The sequence below is a fragment of the Echiichthys vipera genome, assembly GCF_963691815.1.
Source record: "Echiichthys vipera genome assembly, chromosome: X".
Lineage (NCBI taxonomy): Eukaryota > Metazoa > Chordata > Actinopteri > Perciformes > Trachinidae > Echiichthys > Echiichthys vipera.
Window position 1 is genome coordinate 42142953 of NC_139825.1, and position 20099 is coordinate 42163051.

At 43.4% G+C, this 20099-nt stretch overlaps 1 protein-coding gene across 1 annotated transcript in view; it reads left to right on the top strand.

Moving 5' to 3' along the window:
* cntn6 (contactin 6) overlaps positions 1-20099 on the top strand; it is a gene marked incomplete at both ends in the record, with an annotated part of 81386 nt that overhangs the window by 48795 nt on the left and 12492 nt on the right. Inside the window, 5 exons of the mRNA XM_083939770.1 lie at positions 9538-9696; positions 11442-11591; positions 12200-12270; positions 12652-12886; positions 12986-13101. Of these exons, the coding sequence (XP_083795896.1) occupies positions 9538-9696; positions 11442-11591; positions 12200-12270; positions 12652-12886; positions 12986-13101 (731 nt within the window). The remainder of the gene's footprint in view (positions 1-9537; positions 9697-11441; positions 11592-12199; positions 12271-12651; positions 12887-12985; positions 13102-20099) is intronic.

The following is a 20099-nucleotide window of genomic DNA, read 5'->3' on the forward strand; positions in this document are numbered from 1 at the left end:
TCATTGATGACTCTAAATCACCCGTAGGTGTGAATGGTTGTCTGTCTATGTTTGTCTCTATGTGTCCTGTGATAGACTGGCGTCCTGTCCAGGGTGGACCCCGCCTCACGCCCGATGTCAGCTGGGATCGGCTCCAACCCCCTGCGACCCCAATAGGGACAAGTGGTTGAAGATGGATGAATGGATAGTCCAATTTAGTTGTTTCCCTGTATGATTCATCACTTAACATGGCGCAGGCTGATCGCTGACACACTCCGCTACAAAACCTGGCAACCCGACTGGAGGAATTTTTTGTTGTTAAGCCTTCGTTAATGTCGCTTCATTATCTGTCGTCTTTATTCTCGTTGACTTTTTGATATCGTGAAGTAGCTTTTCTTTAAACACACTTCTAAGTCCTTTGTTGTTACATTTTCTTTCACCAAATTCATAAATCAGGAGGTTTAACAGAAACATTTGAGTGTTTGAGGATATTTTTAATCCTGTATTTTTTTAAGGGAAGTGGAAAAGCTCTACTGAGTTGGTTAAATTCTCTATAAGAGCATGAATTTCCATTTAAATGCATTAAATCAGTAACTTATAAAACCTTTTTATCAAAGCATTCATTCTGCATATGGGGCCTTAGCAACGGTTGCTATGCTGCTTTTGAATGCCCTGAGTGGGAGGGGCTTATGAAATCTGCCCTTGATGATGTCATAGTCATGATTGCATGCCTTTGATGATGTCATCGTCATGATTCCGTGCCTTTGACGCATCATCTGAAACAGGTATAAATAGCAGAAGCCCATTGAGTCAGAAACACATTTTCCCCGAGCCACCGCCAAGAGAAGTCAGATTTATCGCGCCGTCATTTTAGATTTTTACAATTTCAGGTTCTTCTGTTAAAAACGAAAACGTTTTTCAGTTCAAGAACGAAGATTGGATCGATACATTCGTGTCAAAGACTTGAATTCATCCAGCGAACACGGTATTTTGCTTTTAACCTCGCACTATTTTGTGAAGAACCAAGAAGCAACAACAAACGTCATGTCAAGCGAAGGGATTTCACAGACGGAGGATGTGCCACAGGTTCAAATCTGTACCATCCTCCCGCTAATCCAATCCTTCGTCGAGAGGATTACAACAGCACAGTGGGAACTGCTCAAAGCAGGCACCCCTGATTTCGCCACAAAGGTCATGATGGCCGAACTGCTTTTGAGCATACTGACAGCCGTGTCCGACGCGGTGTTGAAAGGTCTCAAAAACAGACCTGCAGAGGTGTCTGTGGACATGATGAGGGAAAGTCTGGGAGATGCGATTGCGCTGGGCTTCGCCCAGGCTCTTGATGCGAAGGAACATGTAAAATCGGAAAGCTCTGAAAAACTGTCAAATTCTTTCAGTGCAGAGCTTACAGAGAGTATCAACTCTTCTCTCTCACCTGCGTTGCTCAGCGCAGAGCCAACGATGTGTCAGCACATCACTCCTGCAGGCAAGCTCAATGCTATGGTCGGCCACGCCTGCAACATGGTGAAGATCTTAATAGGAAACATGAAGATCTTCTGCAAACCGCGACCACGAAAAGGGAAGACCGCCTCCCCTAAAGAATCAAAGTCCGGAGACATGGAGGCAGAACACAGTGGGACCCCGACAGCGGTCACACCTGTGGAGCCAGAAGCCTCAGAAACCGATGAACCAGAGGACATCGGTTCAACATCATCATTTGAATCGATCAAAGACATCCTCATAAAAGAGTGGGACAACATCAATGGACCTCTCTTGGAGGATGTACCCGAAACAAGCGGGGTGCTGCATTCGCAGAACTCCTGGGAAACAGAGAGTGCTGCAAAAAGCATTGCCGACCTCGTTGACGAACATTTGGAGGAGTTGGAGGAGACAGGTCCTGAAGAATCGGAAGAGAAGACCAAAGAGTGCAGGAAGAAAGCAGGCAACAAGATCAAGGCCCTTTTTGGAAACCTCTTTGCCAAATCACGGCTTTATGGTCTACTGGAAAAACTGAAGGCCAAATTCCAAAAGACTCCCAAAGAGGAAAGCAGGGAGTCCTTTCACTCCTTCATGCAGAGTTTTCAATCTCTGCTGATGGAGGAGGGGGAAAAACAAATTGAGGGAAAGGAAGTTTGTATTCCTAAGAGGTTTGCAAAGATGTCCCCCGATAGAGTACTGATGATGACACAGCTACTCAGCGATCTCATTTACAGCTACGTCACACAGGGGATGAAAACCAACTTCATCGCAGAACCAACCGAAAGGAATCAGACTTGCAGGACAGTGGCCATTCCACAGTCACATGCAGCCATGTATTCGGAAATTCGGATGAATGTGTGGACTTTCATGGAAATGATGAGGTGGTGGCTGAAAACTCAGGCCACGAAACACAGTGAAGGGGTGACAACACGGATAATGGGCGAAGAGTTACCGGAGTATGTGGAAGAGAACGAGCCTTTGCCAACTGCTGCATCGCCTGACCCGCAGTGTTCGGAGACACCTGCGAAAACCCGTGCAATGACACGTATGAAGACACCCGAGTATACACCAGAGTATACACTTGCGATTACACGAACGGAGACAGCTGCGATAACACGCGCAACGACGCACGCGGAGACACTTGTGACAACCCGTGCAATGACACGTATGAAGACACCCGAGTATACACCAGAGTATACACTTGCGATTACACCTGCGGTAATACGTGCAACGACGCGTGCGGAGAGACCAGCGAAAACACGTAGGGAGACAAATTCGGAGACACATTCAGAGAGAAATTCGGACACACGCGCTCATTTCGAAGCCATTCAGGAAGAGAAAAACAGAATGGCAGTGGAGGTCTTGGCGGAGAAGCTGTACACACGGGTGCTAAAGAAAAACAATGTGACCATGCCCGCCGTGAAACCCGAGGACATCATCAGGCGTCTGTCTGAAAGAACGTGGGCCGAAGTGGAGGGGATCAACTTTTACCACAACACGAAGACCTTCAGAAACCTGGACAAGGCCATTTTCAAGGACCTGTGTAAGAAGTGGGGCGGTGCAGACTTGGTGCTGATCGCCATGAAAACAGGGGAACCAGCACTGGAGAGCCACATCGCCGCCTTCGTCAAAAATGACCTGACGACTCCACCGAACACACGGAACGGCATCAGCAGATTCTTCAGCTCCGCGCGCAAAGCCATCGCCAACGTCTTCAGATGCGGGGCAGGTGTGACATAGGGGACACGTCCACCATTCAGTGCCGGGTGATCCGGTTGACTTCTTCCAGATGAGCTGGTTGACTTCTTCCAGGTGAGCTGGTTGACTTCTTCCAGGTGCGCTGGTTGACTTCTTCCAGGTGCGCTGGTTGACTTCTTCCAGATGAGCTGGTTGACTTCTTCCAGGTGCACTGGTTGTATGTATTCAGTACCGGTTGATCTGGGAAGAATCAAAAACAAACAAGAATAAAAAATAAAAAACAAATAACAGATGATGCCTGTATCTCTCTTATGATTTGCTTTAAGAATAGGGATGTCCGATAATATCGGCCCACCGATATTATCGGCCGATTTTGAGTTAAAAATGTAATATCAGGAATTATCGGTATCGGGTTTCTACAACCGATGTTAGTTCTGTAGGTTTCAGCATTTCTGAGTGTACCTGAATGCAACACGGGCCGTTTACAGGCGCGTGCTTGATGACGTATAACAACAACAACACGCTACACTCGTAGGTTGCTAACCGTGGCTAACAAGCTTCAGCTCGCCCGGTGCATGAGATGTCCGTGGTTTGGAAGTATTTCCAAGTGTCACCTACTAACAGTAAATGTGCGCTTTGCAATGACTGCAAGGCGTCTTTCTTTACTACATCAAATTTGATCACCCACCTCAAGAAGAATCATGCGGAGTTAAACGCTACATCTGTGCAGCAAAGTGATGAGAAGAAGCAACAGCCGACACCGAGAAACAAACTTTTTCTATCGTTCAAGATGCCGGATTCACCAAACTTGTGGAGTTCCTCGAGCCCCGTTATGTCTGTATAACGCCCAGTCGCAAGTATTTCTCAGACCAGTGCTGACCTGAATTGTACAGCGTTGTTTACCGTCACGTCGAGAAGCTAATTTCTGGCTCTGTATCCATTAGATCCAATACAGGTTAGCATGTTGAGCTTAACTGCTAATTTATTGCTTGTATTAGTGCCAAGTTATGGCTCGGTCGTTACTCAGTCTGGAAAAAGAGAACTATGTTTGTTTACTACTCTGGACTGAAGCTATGCATCTTCCTTGTTGTGATGTTGTCTGTAGTGTGTTTGAGGCAAAATATTCTCTCTAAAAACACAAACAAATAAATGAATGGCACTTTTTTCAATAACTTATTTTGTACAGACTGTGTTTAAATTTGAAAAGTCGTGTTGCATTTATGTATGCATCCAGTGGGGCATCACAATAAAATTAGGCATAATGTGTTAATTCCATAATAGGTGATATGTGGTGAATTTTGGTGTAAAAAGGCTGCATATATCGGTATCGGGTGATATCGGTATCGGAAATTAAGGGTTGGACAATATCGGAATATCGGATATTGGCAGAAAGGCCAATATCGAGCATCCCTACATACGATTGTATGTTTCTGTGTGTATAATCTGAAGCATTGTTGATACCCAATGATCTTCTTCCAGCAGCAGGTAGTTCCGCTAAGGGCTCAGTGCTACTTTTGCAGATTTGTGAGTTTAGCAGGAAATCTCATGTGAGTTACCCAAGTCCCTGCCTGTTTGTTTGATCTCATTGCTTACCGTAATTTCAATGAGAACCCAGTTTAAAAATCCTGCCTTGTTTTTCAAAATCCCTGGTCATTACTAGTCTGTCATGTTATAGTTATCAGGATTACGCCTGGAGGGGATCATGCTTATGTGTGGTTGTGTGCGTGCATGCATGGTTGTGTGCGTGCATGCATGTGTGTGTCTGCCTGTCTACAGCTAATCTTGCATATTACTCGACCCTTCAGCCTGATATTTTCTGTATACATTTATGACTGTATGCTGAAGGAGTGCTTGCGCTGATTGATAATTTGAATAGAACAGAATAGCACATAATGTCCTTATTGTCATTGCACATTGTACACTTAAATTTCCTGTGCATATCCTGAAACAGTTAATTTAATGCGCGAGCTTGCATGTTCACACACCACATATACATTTATGCGCACCCGCCTTGCAGAAAAACAATAATAAAGAATATAAAAAAATGATAAGTAATATCATTCACTGCTGACTCCTCACTCTTTGTAGCTGCCCACTAGGGACTACAAGTGATCAACAGCTGCCTAAGTAGCAGAGGGCATTTCTGCCAATTAGCTAAGATAAAACAAACCTTATCTCATCTGTTAACAGACTTTAGTCTTTGTCATGGCTCAAAAACTGACATCCATTGAAAGGTTTGGTCTCATTTTGAACAGGAGCATTTGCAGATTAATCCACTAAAGTTACAAGATGAAGATGAAAAATCCCTGTTTTTGTTGGCTTCACTGTCATCTCAACTGTAAGGGAGCTCAGTGGGAGAATTGAGCGAGATACAACTCTCCTTTATTTTGGAGGAGAGGGGGGGAAATAATTATTTCTCTCTTGGCTAGTCAGTCTGGGAGAGAAATCGACCTCTCACTTGAGAAAACTTCTTGATTTGGCTGAAAAAAATTGTTTTCATATGTGTTGACACAAGGATTATTATTATGTTATTCACCAAATACCGACAACGCCACAGACCCATACTAAAGATCAATTACTACCTTCGAAATGAAATGGACACTCAGGTTTGTTACCCAGAGAGGGAAGGAGATGGCGTTCAATGATCACATACAAATTTTATTATTAAATCACAAGGTTTGTATCAAAAAAGGGAGAAGGGATACATTCACAAAGCAGTCTCAATGAGTGGCTGAGAGTCCGACGTGTCACACATAGCAGCAGAAAGCATGCAGATCACCGGCGGCCGACCGGACCAAAACCAGGCCTTCGGAACAGCAACAGCAGCTAAGCCGCAGCGGCAGGACAGCAGCAAAGCATCGGCAGACAGCAGCGAAGCAGCAGTAGCAGTGACATTGGCCAAATAGCCGTGATTGATTGCTGTGCTCGTACTTAGCGTTAGCTTTAGCGCTAGCCGCAGCTATAGCTTTAGGGCTAGTTTACAATGAGACTTAGACCTAGACTTAGACTTCTCTTTATTGATCCTTTGGGATGACTCCCGCAAGGACATTAAGATTCCAGCAGCTTACAAAAACACAAGGGAGGTATAAAAAAATACAGTAAAGGATAACCAATAAACTCTTAGCTAAATACATACAGAAAGTATAAAAAAAACAATAAACAGTAAGCAATAAACTCTTAGTCAAATATATGTGAGGTAGATGTAAGAATACAGGTAAAATAAAATTCCCAGAAAGTTAAATCAGAATCAGATAAGTTAAATGTAGAGGAAATGTATAAGATACAATATGTATGACTGTATATGACAGGAATGAGAAGCAAGATTAAATTATTGCACTTAAGTGCTGGATAAAGTTATTGCACAAAAAAGAAGAAGATAAGTGTCCAGGTATGAAAGAGTATAGATTATTAATTGCACAGAGTGGCTCCCACTCCTTCCCTTCAGTCCTCTTTATTTCCTCTTCCCCCTGAGTGAGGAGTTGTAGAGGATGATGGCCTTGGGGACAAAGGAGTTCTTGAGCCTGTTGGTCCTGCACTTGGGCAGGAGCAGCCTTCTCCTGAACTGGCTTTTCTGGTTGCTGATGACGGTGTGCAGGGGGGGCTGTCATTGTCCATAATGTCCAGCAGTTTGTCCAGTGTCCTCCTTTCTGCCACTGTCACCAGCGAGTCCAGTTTCATACCGACCACTGAGCCGGCCAGCTGATCAGTTTATCCAGTCTGGAGGTGTCCTTCTTGGATATGCTGTGCAGGGGCTCCAGTGCTGCTGACCACAGTTTCAGATGTGGTGTCCTTGAGCCTGACGTACCGTAGCCTGGCAGTGAGGTAGTCTCTGACACAGTCCACCAGATAGGGGTCAACTCCCATCCTGTTCAGTTTGTCTTGAAGTATAGGGGGCTGGATGGTATTAAAGGCACTGGAAAAGTCCAAGAAAAGAATCCCAGATGGGAGTGTAATTGGTGCAACACCAACATCTAGCTGGTATGCAAACTGCAGGGCGTGTTGTACCTGGGGTCTGAGGAGGCTGAGGAAGAGCCGCTCCAACATCTTCATCAGGTGTGAAGTATGTGCCACTGGTCGGAAGTCATTCAGCTCGATGGGCCTGTTCTTCTTGGGAACTGGAACAATGCAGGATGTCTTCCAGAGGATAGGCACTCTCCCTAGCTGCAGGCTAAGGCTGAAGATCCGTTGTAGTGGTTCCCCCAGTTCTGCAGCGCAGTTCTTCAGTAGTCTCGGACACACTTTTTCCGGGCCTGCTGCTTTCCCGGGCCGGACCTTCTTCAGCTGTCCTCTGACCTGGTCTGTGGTGATGTGAGGGATTGTCTTGAGGTGGAGGGGGGTGTTGTGTTGGCAGGGGGAGGTGTGTAGAGGGACAAGGAGATATGGCTGCAGTGAGGGTGGGGATGGTGGGGACAAGGGCTGGTTAAACCGGTTGAAGAAGTCCTTCAGCTCGTTCGCCCTCTCCATCCCCCCCATGTAGCTCTGGTCTTTGTGTTGTGACCTGTGATGGTCCTCACACCTTCCCAGACCTCCCTCATGTTGTTCCCCCTTATCTTCTGCTCCACCTTTCTCCTGTAGCTGTCCTTAGCTTCCCTCACACAGTGTTTCACCTCCTGCTGTGCTGCCTTCATGGCCTCCCGGTCCCTGCTCCTGAAGGCAGCCATCTTCTTGTGGAGGACAGCCTTAACTTCCCGCGTTACCCATGGCTTGTTACTAGGATAACAGTGGACAGTCTTCACAGGGGAGACCACGTCCGCGCAGAAGTTCAGGTACTCCATCAGACAATGTGTCATCCCCTCTATGTCCTCACCGTGCGGGTCGATCAGCACATCTCCGACTGTGGTGTTGTAACAGTTCCTCAGGGCACTTTCCATCACCAGGGACCACCTCCTGATGATGTGAGTTGTCACCGGCTATTTTTGGACCAGGGGGGTATACAGTGGCTGTAGGTGAACCAGGTTGTGATCAGACTTCCCCAGTGGGGGGAGGGGAGTCGCTCTGTATGAAGAAGAAGAATTACTTAATTATCAGTCAAAAAAGTATGCATCCTACATTAGCATACAGGAGATCAATTGTCCTGTTGTTTCTGGTGGGATAGTCTACAACCTGGTGAAAAACAGCCAAAGTAGAATCCAAGGTTGCGTGATTAAAGTCCCCAGAGATGATCATAAATGCCTCAAAGTGCTCTGTCTGCAGCCTTGCAGTGACTGAGTGAATCTTGTCACAGGCAGTGGCTTCGTTTGCTCTTGGAGGGATGTAAAGACAGACGATGATCACGTGACTGAACCCCCCTCGGCAGATAATATAGCCCTAGTCTAACAGCTAGCAGCTCGAGTTCCCGGCAACATGAAACTGTCTTTACTGAGATATGTCCTGGGTTACACCAGAGGTTGTTCACATACATGATGAGTCCTCCACTTTTGCTTTTTCCGCCGTCTGTGTCTCTGTCCGGTCTCGCGGCAGTGAATCCCGGTCCCAGGTCCACGTTAGCATCCTGTACGAGGCGGTTTAGCCATGTCTCCGTAATGATGAACAAGTTGCTCTCACGGTAGATCCACTGGTTGTTCAGCGCGGACAGCTCGTCGATCTTGTTCAGCAGCGAGTTCACATTCCCCATGATTACGAAGGGAATCGGTGGCTTGTAGCGCCTCCGATTCTCCGCTCGCTCGGCCTTTAGCTTAACTCTTTAAGAAGAGTAAAAAAAGTAGAAAGAAAGAGGTCAAAATAGGGTAAAAGAGATTAAAAAAAACAGAGAGCTACTGGAGAGGAAGCTGTCTCCTACAGCGTCAGCGTCTTTTTTTTCAGTAACGATTACAGTTCCAATTATCAGGGTGCATTTTACTCCCTTCCAAAGAGGGAGAGGGGTAAAGAGAAGCACACATAGCGGGGAAGACAGCCACCATAAAGCATATGACCAGCCAACTGTTACAGAAGAGCAGAAGAGGATCTTAGCACCTGGCTACAGCAATTAATGACAGAAGCATGTCATCACTCACCAAGGCTCTGGTCCGGAGCAGTAGACGACCCCAAATGATCGGCTGAACCGCGGTTGAGATGCCAGATCTATTAAAGAGCAACAGTTTTAATTAAATGAAACACAGACAAATATACACAAAACAGCATGGCAATGTGCGCCTACCTGTGCTTGGGCGCCAGTGGCAAACACAACAACCCGGAAGTGGGCGGGCGAGGAGGGAGGAAGCGAGATGTCGGGAGGAGGGACGCTGCCTACTTTTATCTCCTTGGTAAGGGCAGTGATTGGCTAATAAGCCAGAGGGGCTGTGGTGCAGCCAAACTAGGTTTAATATAGCAGTAGTTCCTCATACCTCTAAAAAATAAAGAAATAACCCCACTCTTGAAATGTGTTGTTTCTGGGTGTTGCAGGAACTCCTGGTGCCCCGGAGGGCCTGGTGGTGACTGACATTACTGAAACCACTGTGCAACTGTCCTGGGGATCTGGACCTGACAACCACAGCCCTGTTACCATTTACACAATACAGGCCAGAACCCCCTTCTCTATAGGCTGGCAGACTGTGAGAACAGGTAACAGCTTCTTATTTTCAATTCATGTAAGTCGATACTGAGGAATTATACAGTACTATGTGAGTCTATGGTCATGGGAGACCTTAGGGCGCACTCACACTGTCCATCTGTACCATGCCCCCGTGCTTGAGGGGAACTTATCCCCCCCTCCCTCTCCCCATAACCCAGACCCAGGTTTGTACTCACACTACCTGGGCCTCGGCGGAATGCTTCTTGCCTGCCTATACGTCATCCTCATGCATTGATTGACGTCATCACGATGCGTCGCTTTGTTTACAAATCTTTCCATAGACCTCAGTTTTTGTGTGTCTTGTCCAACTGTTTTTGAATATTTTCATCTGACCAAATCTGCAGTAAAAGTCCACCTCCGCATCACACCAAAGTGATCCTTTCGCCGCCATTGTTTTAAATGTCCACGCATGGTCCCTCCTTCTATTTTCTATGTCCGAACAGGCGCACATAAAGTGAACCGCCGTAGGCCACGTGCCCATACACGTGCGCACGCTCGTGCAAACATGCTTTACAAAAGCCCACTTATCCCAAACGGCCGTGGCCGGCAAGCGTACCGCTCCTAGGCGCGGTACGGTTGCACTCACACTGGTCAAACAAACTAGACTTTAGCCGTGAAAGGTACTTGGGCACGGTACAGATGGACAGTGTGAGTGCGCCCTTACTCTCCTTCTCCGATGCTATACTTTCTGTTTAGTGAGCGGTCAATAGACAAAAACAAGCAAACTAACCAATATTGAATTTTGAGGCAATCCATAAATGTGAGTTTCAAAAAAATCCTACAATGCATCAGGTGATTTATTTATTTTAACAAGAACACATATCATAAGTAAACATTTAGATCACAGGGAACCCCAACATTTTTTAGAGGTAGAGTAGTAGTTTTTGTTACAAGTAAATTGATCTCCATGTGAAAAATTGCTGGCATGCCCTTTTAATTTGATATTTTAAGATATGAGCTGAGCTGAGTGGAACATTTTGTAGTTCAAAAGGCAATTTGCTTGTGCTCCCTGGTGGAAAAACTATGTTATGGAGACACTACAATCCAGCAAACATAATTTGGGCATTTCAGTTATTATCAGCTACTAATCAGCTGATGACAGATATATTTGTTTCAATCAGCTATATGTGCAGTTTGGAGGAAATATGTGCCATTAAGATAACCCTTGAAAATAAACAAAACAAAAAAGTTATATTTGAACATACAAAAATTTAATGTTTAATAGACTCCACATTAACTAAAATAGCAGCAGTTAGGGCCACAAAACGCATATAATTTACACAACAGCTGACAGTTATGGGTAAAAGACTGAATGATAAACACAACCAAGTTCTTGCATCTCTATTATCTGTTGTTAAAGCGTGAAAGGGAAACAGAAGTTAATAGTTGTTGAAGTTGCTCAATTATATAAAGTCATAGGCTGATTGCAGGAAGATGTTTATGTCAGTCACATTAACTTAAGTGACCTCCACTGACAGCCCTATTAATTATATTAATTAATTGCATTTGTGTTTTAAATTGTAAGACATTGCTGTGCAATATACGAGGTAATTGCAGAATGTGTATAGTGCGGAACATGCACTAACAGGAATAGTTTTTGAAGGTTTAATGACATTTAATTTTGATATACTTTCTGAAATGTTTTCATATTTCGTTGAGACAAAATGTGAAATGTGCCTCAGTAAAACATACAAAGAAAAAAAACACTTCTCAATTCTAAATTCTTTAATCCTAGTTCCTGATTCTGTGCCTGGACAGATGATGCATGCAACAGTGAAAGATTTGCACCCCTGGGTGGATTATGAATTCAGGGTGGTGGCAATCAACAGTGTTGGTGTTGGAGAACCCAGCACGCCATCAAAACAGATTCGAACCAAAGCAGCAGGTATCCTCTCAATTTGTTGTTTTTCTTCATAACAACTTAATCAGCCCCACTTGGACTAACTGTATCCTTCAGTGCTCCGTGTGATGTTGCTCATTTCAATTCTGTTGTTCATTTTGTCTTGTCAATACTTTGATTTCTCAGTCACATACAAAACAAGTGGAAATCGAATAACAGCTTTCAAGATTTAAGTATCGACACAAAGCTTCTGTAGGCCAGCACTCTGGAACATGATTAATTAATAGTTGCATCAACAGAAAAATGTGACTTATCTGCACATGAGGCATAGACATAAAAGTGTCTATTTTGAGCTGGTTAGCAGAGTAATTCCATCCTGCTGTTTGAATCACAAGGGAACAACTTTTCCACTGTGCCTCACACAGGGTGCTGACACGCGATTCTGGGCTAATTATGTCACCATACACGGCTGGTAACTCCACTGTCAACAAAAAACGAATTCCTCTGGTGTGTGATTAACCTGTTTTATGTAAATATGAAGCTCTAGTGACTGTTCGCACTTCATTCAAAGCTGCACGGTTTAACAGAATCCTCTGCACCTGCCTGAGACACAACAGTCCAAACTGAGGGATTTTTCCTTTGTGCCTGTTTAGATCCCAAGGTTGCACCAGGTAATGTGAGTGGTGGTGGAGGAGCTCGAGGAGAACTTGTCATCATGTGGGAGGTAAGAGGATCGTTTCTGAGTGGCCATTCATTGTGATAGAGCATTCTTTGATTCTTTGGATGAGAATGGACTTCTGGAAGAGTTATCATCTGCAGAGGCCTGCCTTTTAATTAAAGGCTGATGTGCTGCCTGCTGATGCCGCCTGTTATGTAAATCAAAATGAAGATACAGACCTAGTGCAACTTTCATGTGTAAATCTCAGATTAGATGACAACTTTACATTTTTTGGATGTGGTTCAAAGTGCAGAAATATGCTGTATCGGTACAATAGTTTTTTAGACATAAAACACCATTTCTAATTTACTTTTTTGCAACTTCCTCATTTGATTTTTGCTCACAGTGGTTTGGGTCAAAGGCGTAACTTTTCTGTCCCTGTCACAGCCAGTTCCAGAGGAACAACAGAGCGGAGAGGACTTTGGCTATGTCGTGGCTTTCCGCCCACTTGGCAGCAGCACCTGGATCCAGACAGTGCTGGCATTACCTGATGCGTCAAGATATATTTACAGAAACGACAGCATCACACCCCTGTCTCAGTTTGAAGTAAAAGTGGGAGTCTACAACAGCATGGGAGAGGGGCCGTTCAGCCCCAATGTCACAGTGTTTTCCGCAGAAGAAGGTGAGTGTGTTTAGCTGTAAACACTGCAAACAGAAATTTAATTCAAGAAATGAACTCTTAATTGAAAATATGCATAATTCATGATCTATTTCAATTTAGAGCCATCTGAGGGGCCATCAAGAGTTTTGGCCCGCGCTGTGTCAGCCTCTGATATCGAATTGTACTGGGAACCAATTCCCCCCCGGTCCAACAGCGAGAACATCATTGCATATGAGGTATAAAAAAGAAAAGTTGAAATAATAGTGCCACAAGGAATATTCAGTGAGTCATAAGTCCATAACTTCAGAGTAGACATTAATCCCGGAAAGACTGACGGTACAATAAGCTGGGCTTCATTTAAAATGAACCGCTGGCAGTGACAATATTCTGACATTGAAATACTATAATGTATTGGAGCAGCAGACTTTTCATAGGCTAACCTCGGGGATGAAGAGGTCTGCGGGCAGCTGTTCCAGTCTCCAAAAGACCTGTCTGAGAGCTTCTATACACAATCATAAATAAATAAATAAAAGAAAGTGTGAACATCATACATCACTATCCTGTACAACAAACACTCTCCTGGGATTTGGCTGTGAAAAACCTAGATAAAAATAACATCCTCTCCAAAAGCCCAGACATTTTATATGGTAGGGTATACCCAGGTGGCTTGACCTCTGCTGAGAAGCTTTGAGGTCATCGCCAGTGTTTGGTACACACATTGTTATAAAACAGGGGTTTGTTTGAGGCACCATGATGACATTTTTGGAAGCTAGACAGTGCAGTTTAGCTGAGCGGCTTAAATTGCCTCTCAAGTCCTGTTTCAGTGGATCATTTAAATTGCAGAGACTGGGCACAATTCCAACTGGTGTGCTGCTTCAGTCAGTTATGTCTCACTTTGGTTTTCTAATTGGAGTAATATGGTAACTGCAAAATATAAATATTCAAGTCCCTGTGTGGACCATGAATGGAGTGTGGACTGGTGGCTGGAGAGGTGCCAGGTTATCTCCTGGGCACTGCCGATGTGCTGTCGAGCAAGGCACCGAACCCCCAACTACTCCAATCCATTTGGTAGCCCCCTCGCTCTGACATTTCTCCATTAATTGCATGTATATAGTTCTGTTCCTGTTTGTGCATGTTTGTGTATTTCAAGCCTGTGTGTTTGTAACCTGAATACAATAACAGAGAGAAAAATCTGGTGTAAAATCATCCCAGGGTCTTTTTCGGCAAATTCGGTCATCAAATAAGTCATCGAGACAATTTTGTTTGTGTATGAATGATTAACGGAGAAATCTGGTACGGTTGCTAACAGCCGGGCATGGCTAATACTGATTATCTTGGGGCAGCATGGTGCAGGCAATAAAATGGCTTTCTTTTTTTTAACCACTAATACTGCTCAGAATAACACCAAACCTCTGAAGTAGCATGATAAGAGTCCTTACACATTAACCGAAGCATCAATGGGCTCCTTCCTTTTGGATTGCATTTGCTAATCGACCTGAAAAAAACCCTGGGATGATTTTACGCATTTTTGGATCAGATCAGTACTCCTTGGTGGAGAGAGGTGTGACAACGGTAATATTAATGCTTGCTGATAAATCTGTGGAAACACATTCATGTATTTGGATTGGAACAGCTACAAGGATGTTCCCGCTTGTATTTCTATCTGTGGACTAACCCCAACCCCAACTTGTTGAGATGTAATTAGACAAAATTGCTTTTGTGGTCACCCTACACTATTTACCTTAACCATATGCTTTCGGTGTGACCCTGAAAAGCCAGAGATAACACTGTTCATTAGTGTATTTTCAAGTTTTAAGTGATGTGTCTAATTGAACGCATCATTTATCATGACATTGGCTAGAGTGGCAGGTTGGCTCCTTCCGCCCTGGACAATTAAGCAGGATTAACAATACGCCTCAGTATCAGTAACTTAAACTATAAATAATTGTACAGATTATAGTATAATGTACATATTAATGCCCAGCTCTGAAGGCTACAGCAGTCAGTTTTCACTAACAGAACCATGCCATAGATAGTTTTGTTTTCCTATTGGGCAGGTTCGCCACATATCATAAAGTTGCTCCTGACACTATAGCCTCTTTTACACAGAGATTCAACAAAACTGCCATAAAGATGATCTGCCTTGGTTCTGGCTCTTTTTTTTTTTAAATTTTACAGTAAACCAAACAACACAGGCATTATTTTAGATAGCATGCTAACATTCATTAAGCAAAAGAGGCATGGCGTGTAACCCAACAGCATCGGATTCTAGTATGTTTGTGTGTGTGCAAACTTCTTAGCAAACAGCTGTGCACGCATCCATATTTTGTTAATAACAAATTAAGCAGATACAAAGCAACATTAGCATGAGCCACTTCCTTTGCTGGGCCATTCAAATGTGGCGGATATGTTGAAAATTGTAGTGAATAAAATGTAATAACTACAAACTGTTAAAAGGAGGCAGGTGTTACAGGATGGACAAACTGTGAGATGTTGTTTATGTAGGTAATTCCATGAAAGGTAAAGTGAAGGAACTCCTAGTATCACTGATGCATTAAAACAAATGTGTTGAAGCTTATTGCTGTAAATCAACAGCTTGATTGGAAAATACTCATACTCGGCCAAAACCAGTTTTTCAGCTAAAGTCTAGTACCTTTAAGTAGTGTGAGCGCACCCGCTCCGCGCTCAACTGCGGCCAGCTGGCCCTCCACGGCCCGCTTGAAAGAGGTGGGCTTTAGCGGAGCCGTTTGCACATGTACGAGCACGAGCGTGCGCACGTGTACGAGCACGAGCCCTACGGCAGTAGCGTTATGTCCGCCTGTTCGGACATGTAAATAGAAGGACGGACCATGCGCGGACATTTAACAACAACAACAATGGCGGTGAAAGGTTCACGTTGGTGTGATGGGGAGGTGGAGTGTTTACTGCAGATTTGGTCGGATGAAAATATTCAAAAACAGTCGACAAGACGCACAAAAACTCTGAGGTCTATGGAAAGATTTGTAAACAAAGCCACACACACGCGATCAATGCGTGTGACGTGTTACGGCGTGATGACATATGGACAGCAAGAAGCATTGGCCGAGGCCCAGGTAGTGTGAGTACAAACGGGGCTGGGGCGCGGGGGGGAGAGGGAGGGGGGACAAATACCCTAAAGTCCGGGTCTCGGTCCGGGAGGACAGTGTGAGCAGGCCCTTAGTTGCTCTTGAATGTCTCAGAAAAGGATGCCAAATTGACTCCCTCACCACAGCCAAGGATGGAGGGAGAGCATAGCCCATTTATAATATCCCATCCATACACTCTAACAGAACACATTGCTTTGCCAAAATGTATTTTATCAGAGGCCTTTAGTGTTGGGAATCAAGAAATGACCCTAATTCAAAACCTCTGATGTTTAACACAGGCACTGTGACACATGGTCTCAAAGACACATACTAGCTAATTATGTTTTCATGTCGGCAGGCCCGCCGTCACAGGAGGAACACAGGTACAGTTGTCCTGGGCCTCGAGGGGGGAGGGCGCAAGGAGACTGGAGAAAAAAATAACTTCTCCTTTTCCCTCTCTTCTCTTGTAATACATGCCACAAGTATTGCAAGAAAAGACAAAAAGATGGGGGAAACGCAAAAACAGTCGGTGCCCTGTCACTATAGGTCAAGAGTTAACCGTTGATCAGATTCACCACTTGAAGTAAATATACAATGCAAAGTTTAAAGATAACCTCTGACATCTGGGTTTACTGAATGCCAGGTTAAACCTTAAAACTCCTGTCCGACCTGGTGTGTAACGTGACAGACCGTTGCGGAGGACATTAAAGCGTAGCACCCGTGTGTGTGGGTGTGTCGGTGAACAGAGAAAAGGTGGATGAATGATTGTGTTTAAACTGTGCTTTCCCTCCAGGCTTATCATTGTAGTGACCGTAAATAAAATATTGTCCCGGGCACAGGGAAGACACGTGGCAGGCCTGCATGTAGGATGTGAGCAATGAGAGAAAAGACTATGTTTCATTGTGGTGGTGCAATTCTAAGCTACATCTACAATGGTGATCAAAATTAGAGAACAAATTCTAAACAAATTAATATATATCCGTCAACAAAAACCTTTATTTAAAAATAAAAAACAGTGAGCAAAATTAGAGAGCACTTTCAGATACCCCCCAGTTATTGGTGTTAATCTGGCTCCTGGTGACAATTAACTTAATTGTTGAACACACCCTATTTATCTGGCAGCTCTCCTGGTTATTTTGCAAGATGGCAAACCCCTCTAAGGTGACTGAATCCCTGCGACAGCAGGTTGTCAAGATAAAGGGCAAAGGGATTTTCTTGAAATCAAGTCTGTAGTCTGCAGTGACCCTACCTCTTATCAGTAGAAACGCAAGACTTGCCTTTGCTGAGGAGCATGTTGTGTGGACAGAGGAGAACTGCTCCTGAGTGCACTTCAGTGATGAGAGTCAGTTCAATTTATTTATGTCTGATGGGAAACATTATTTTTGGCGTTGGACTGGCAAAAGACTGAACCCAAAGTGTTTAAGAAGTCAGTTAAATTTGAAGGAGGAAGAGTCATGTTTTGGGGGGTGTTTTATGCAGCAGGAGTTGGGCCTCTTGTACAGGGCAGGGTGAATGCAAATGTTTTTGGCCTCTACACTTCCTATTCATTTTTGAATCCTATAGCCCTAAGAAAACATTGTTTAAATCTTTTATTGTGACACAATGGTTACTGTTCTCTAATTTTGCTCACTGTTTTCTACAAATAAAAGTGTCTTGTTTATTAAAAAAACATGCTAAGACAGCAGTGATATAGCCACAGCCGATAGTCTATCAAATTCTGAACAATAAAAATAATAACATTTTACAATAAAATTAAGAATTAGTATTTTGTTCTCTAATTTTGATTTCCACAGTATATCCCTTCCAGAGTTTATTATTCATTATACAAGCACTGTAAAACCTTTATGTATTTATCCAAAAATGATTGATAAAGGAACAAATAACAAATCAGATCGATCGAAAACTATCTCTCCAGCCAGGAGCAAAGAGCCTGAAGAGCTCTCATATTCCTGTGCTTATCTCTCCCAGCAGGGATCAGTCCCAAAGGGTTCTCCATGTGTGGTGGCCAACAAATACCATTTTGTCATTGGTAGCAGTGCCTTTTGATTTCAGATGACAAGACAAGATGATAAATACACATTCAAGTCAGCCCTGTAGTGTGATTGATTACATAAAAAAACAGTGGTAGATGAGGGAAGTAACTATAACTTAGAAAATACTTTTTTTTAAAAAGTTCTCGGTTTGGCTGCAGATTTGGTCTTAAAACTGCATCATCCTGGCTTTATTTAATAGTTATATTATTATTATTATGAACAATATTATTTTCTTCACTATGACCCTGTCTCTCCTTAGTGGCATTGTCATCATATACCACTTCGATTAGAACGGCTGTTTGAAAGGTATGAGATAAGTAATCACTACACCAAGTAACTATAGTCCAATGCAAGCACTGAACAGATGCATCGAGCAAATCAACAATTGCATGGAGCAGAATTTTCTCCAATTAAAAAAAGAAAAAAATGAAATGATTGTTTTTGGAGCCAAGGAAGAACAATCCAAAGTTAGCACCCAGCTTCAAACGCTAATGCTTAAAACCACAAACCAAGCCAGAAACTTAGGTGTAGTCGTGGACTCTGACCTGAACTTCAACAGCAACATTAAAACAATTATAAAGTCAGCCTACTATCACCTAAAGAATATATCAAGGATTAAAGGACTTATATCTCAGCAGGACTTGGAAAAAAAAAAAAAGTAGATCATATTACTCCAGTCCTCAGATCTTTAGACTGGCTTTCTGTCTGCCAAAGAATTGATTTCAAAATACTTCTGTTGGTTTACAAAGCACTGAATGGTTTAGGACCAAAATACATGATCTTCTGCTCAGCTACGAACCATCCAGACCTCTCAGATCCTCTGGGACAGGTCTGCTCTGTTTCCACAGAGTCAGGACTAAACATGGAGAGGCAGTGTTCAGTTTTTATGATCCACAAATATGTAACAAACCTTCAGAAAACTGCAGGTCTGCTGCAACTCTTAGTTCTTTTAAATCAAGACTGAAGACTTTTCTGTTTGCCGCTGTTTTTCAGTAAACAGCACTGTAACTTCTGTAACTGTAACAATATATTATTTGTTTTAAATTGCCTTTCATGTGTTTTAAATCTTATCTCATATGTTATATGCGTTTATTTTTTCCCAATGCTTTTAATGTTTTATGTAAAGCACTCTGAATTACCTTGTTGTTGAATTGTGCTATACAAATAAGCTTGCTTGCCTTGCCTTGCCTTACACCATTCAGCCCCACTTCACCCAACCTTATGTTCACACTGCTGCTTCGCCTATGTGAATGAAAATAGCAGGAGCCCTCGGATATGACTTAACTGACTAAAATACCTGAATACAGCTCCAAGTGTTAACAGACTGAGAAATATAAAATACTTCAGAAACCTCAACCTCCACCTTTCACCACTTTGAACCACACTCTTTTGAGGCTGCCAGCATTACCATCAAAACACCACTATAGAAGTCTCTGACCATGGCAGGATTAACCTGTTAGAGGGCTCCAGGGCAAAGGTGTCCTGCCCTGCTGCCCTGTTGATGAGATCCATTGCACACATACACCTCACACAGTAGCTTCGATATTTGCCAAGACACCAACCAGCCCTCAAGTGGTGGAAGAAACATGGCCCCAGGTTATATGAACTACAGTTCTATTTTGGGGTATGCACCATGTGATCACAATATTAAAAAAAAAAAAATAGTACAGCTTATAAAACTAGATTTTGACTTAGGGTCCCTCTGCAGGATAGACCCACCGGGGATACTACTATGTACTATAATGTAAGAACTATCTAATAACCTTGCAATTACCAAACACTAAACAATGATTATCTACTAAATCTGAAGGCAAAAACAGCAACATTCTTTCACACACAAATTGATGCGACAACATCACAGCTCATGCTGTAGTCTGTTTACATTGTTGCTCAGTGAGGAGACAACAGAACAGCTGCTTTTTTCAACATTAACCAGCTATCTTACCAACATTTCTAAAATGATCAGCTACCATGTGGATAATTTGGTTAGCTCTGCTGTCAGCAGGTTTATTGCCAGTCCAAGAACTAATCATTTATGTTCTGGTTTATTTATTTCAGTTGTTTTATATTATACACAGCACCAGAAAATGAGGCAAT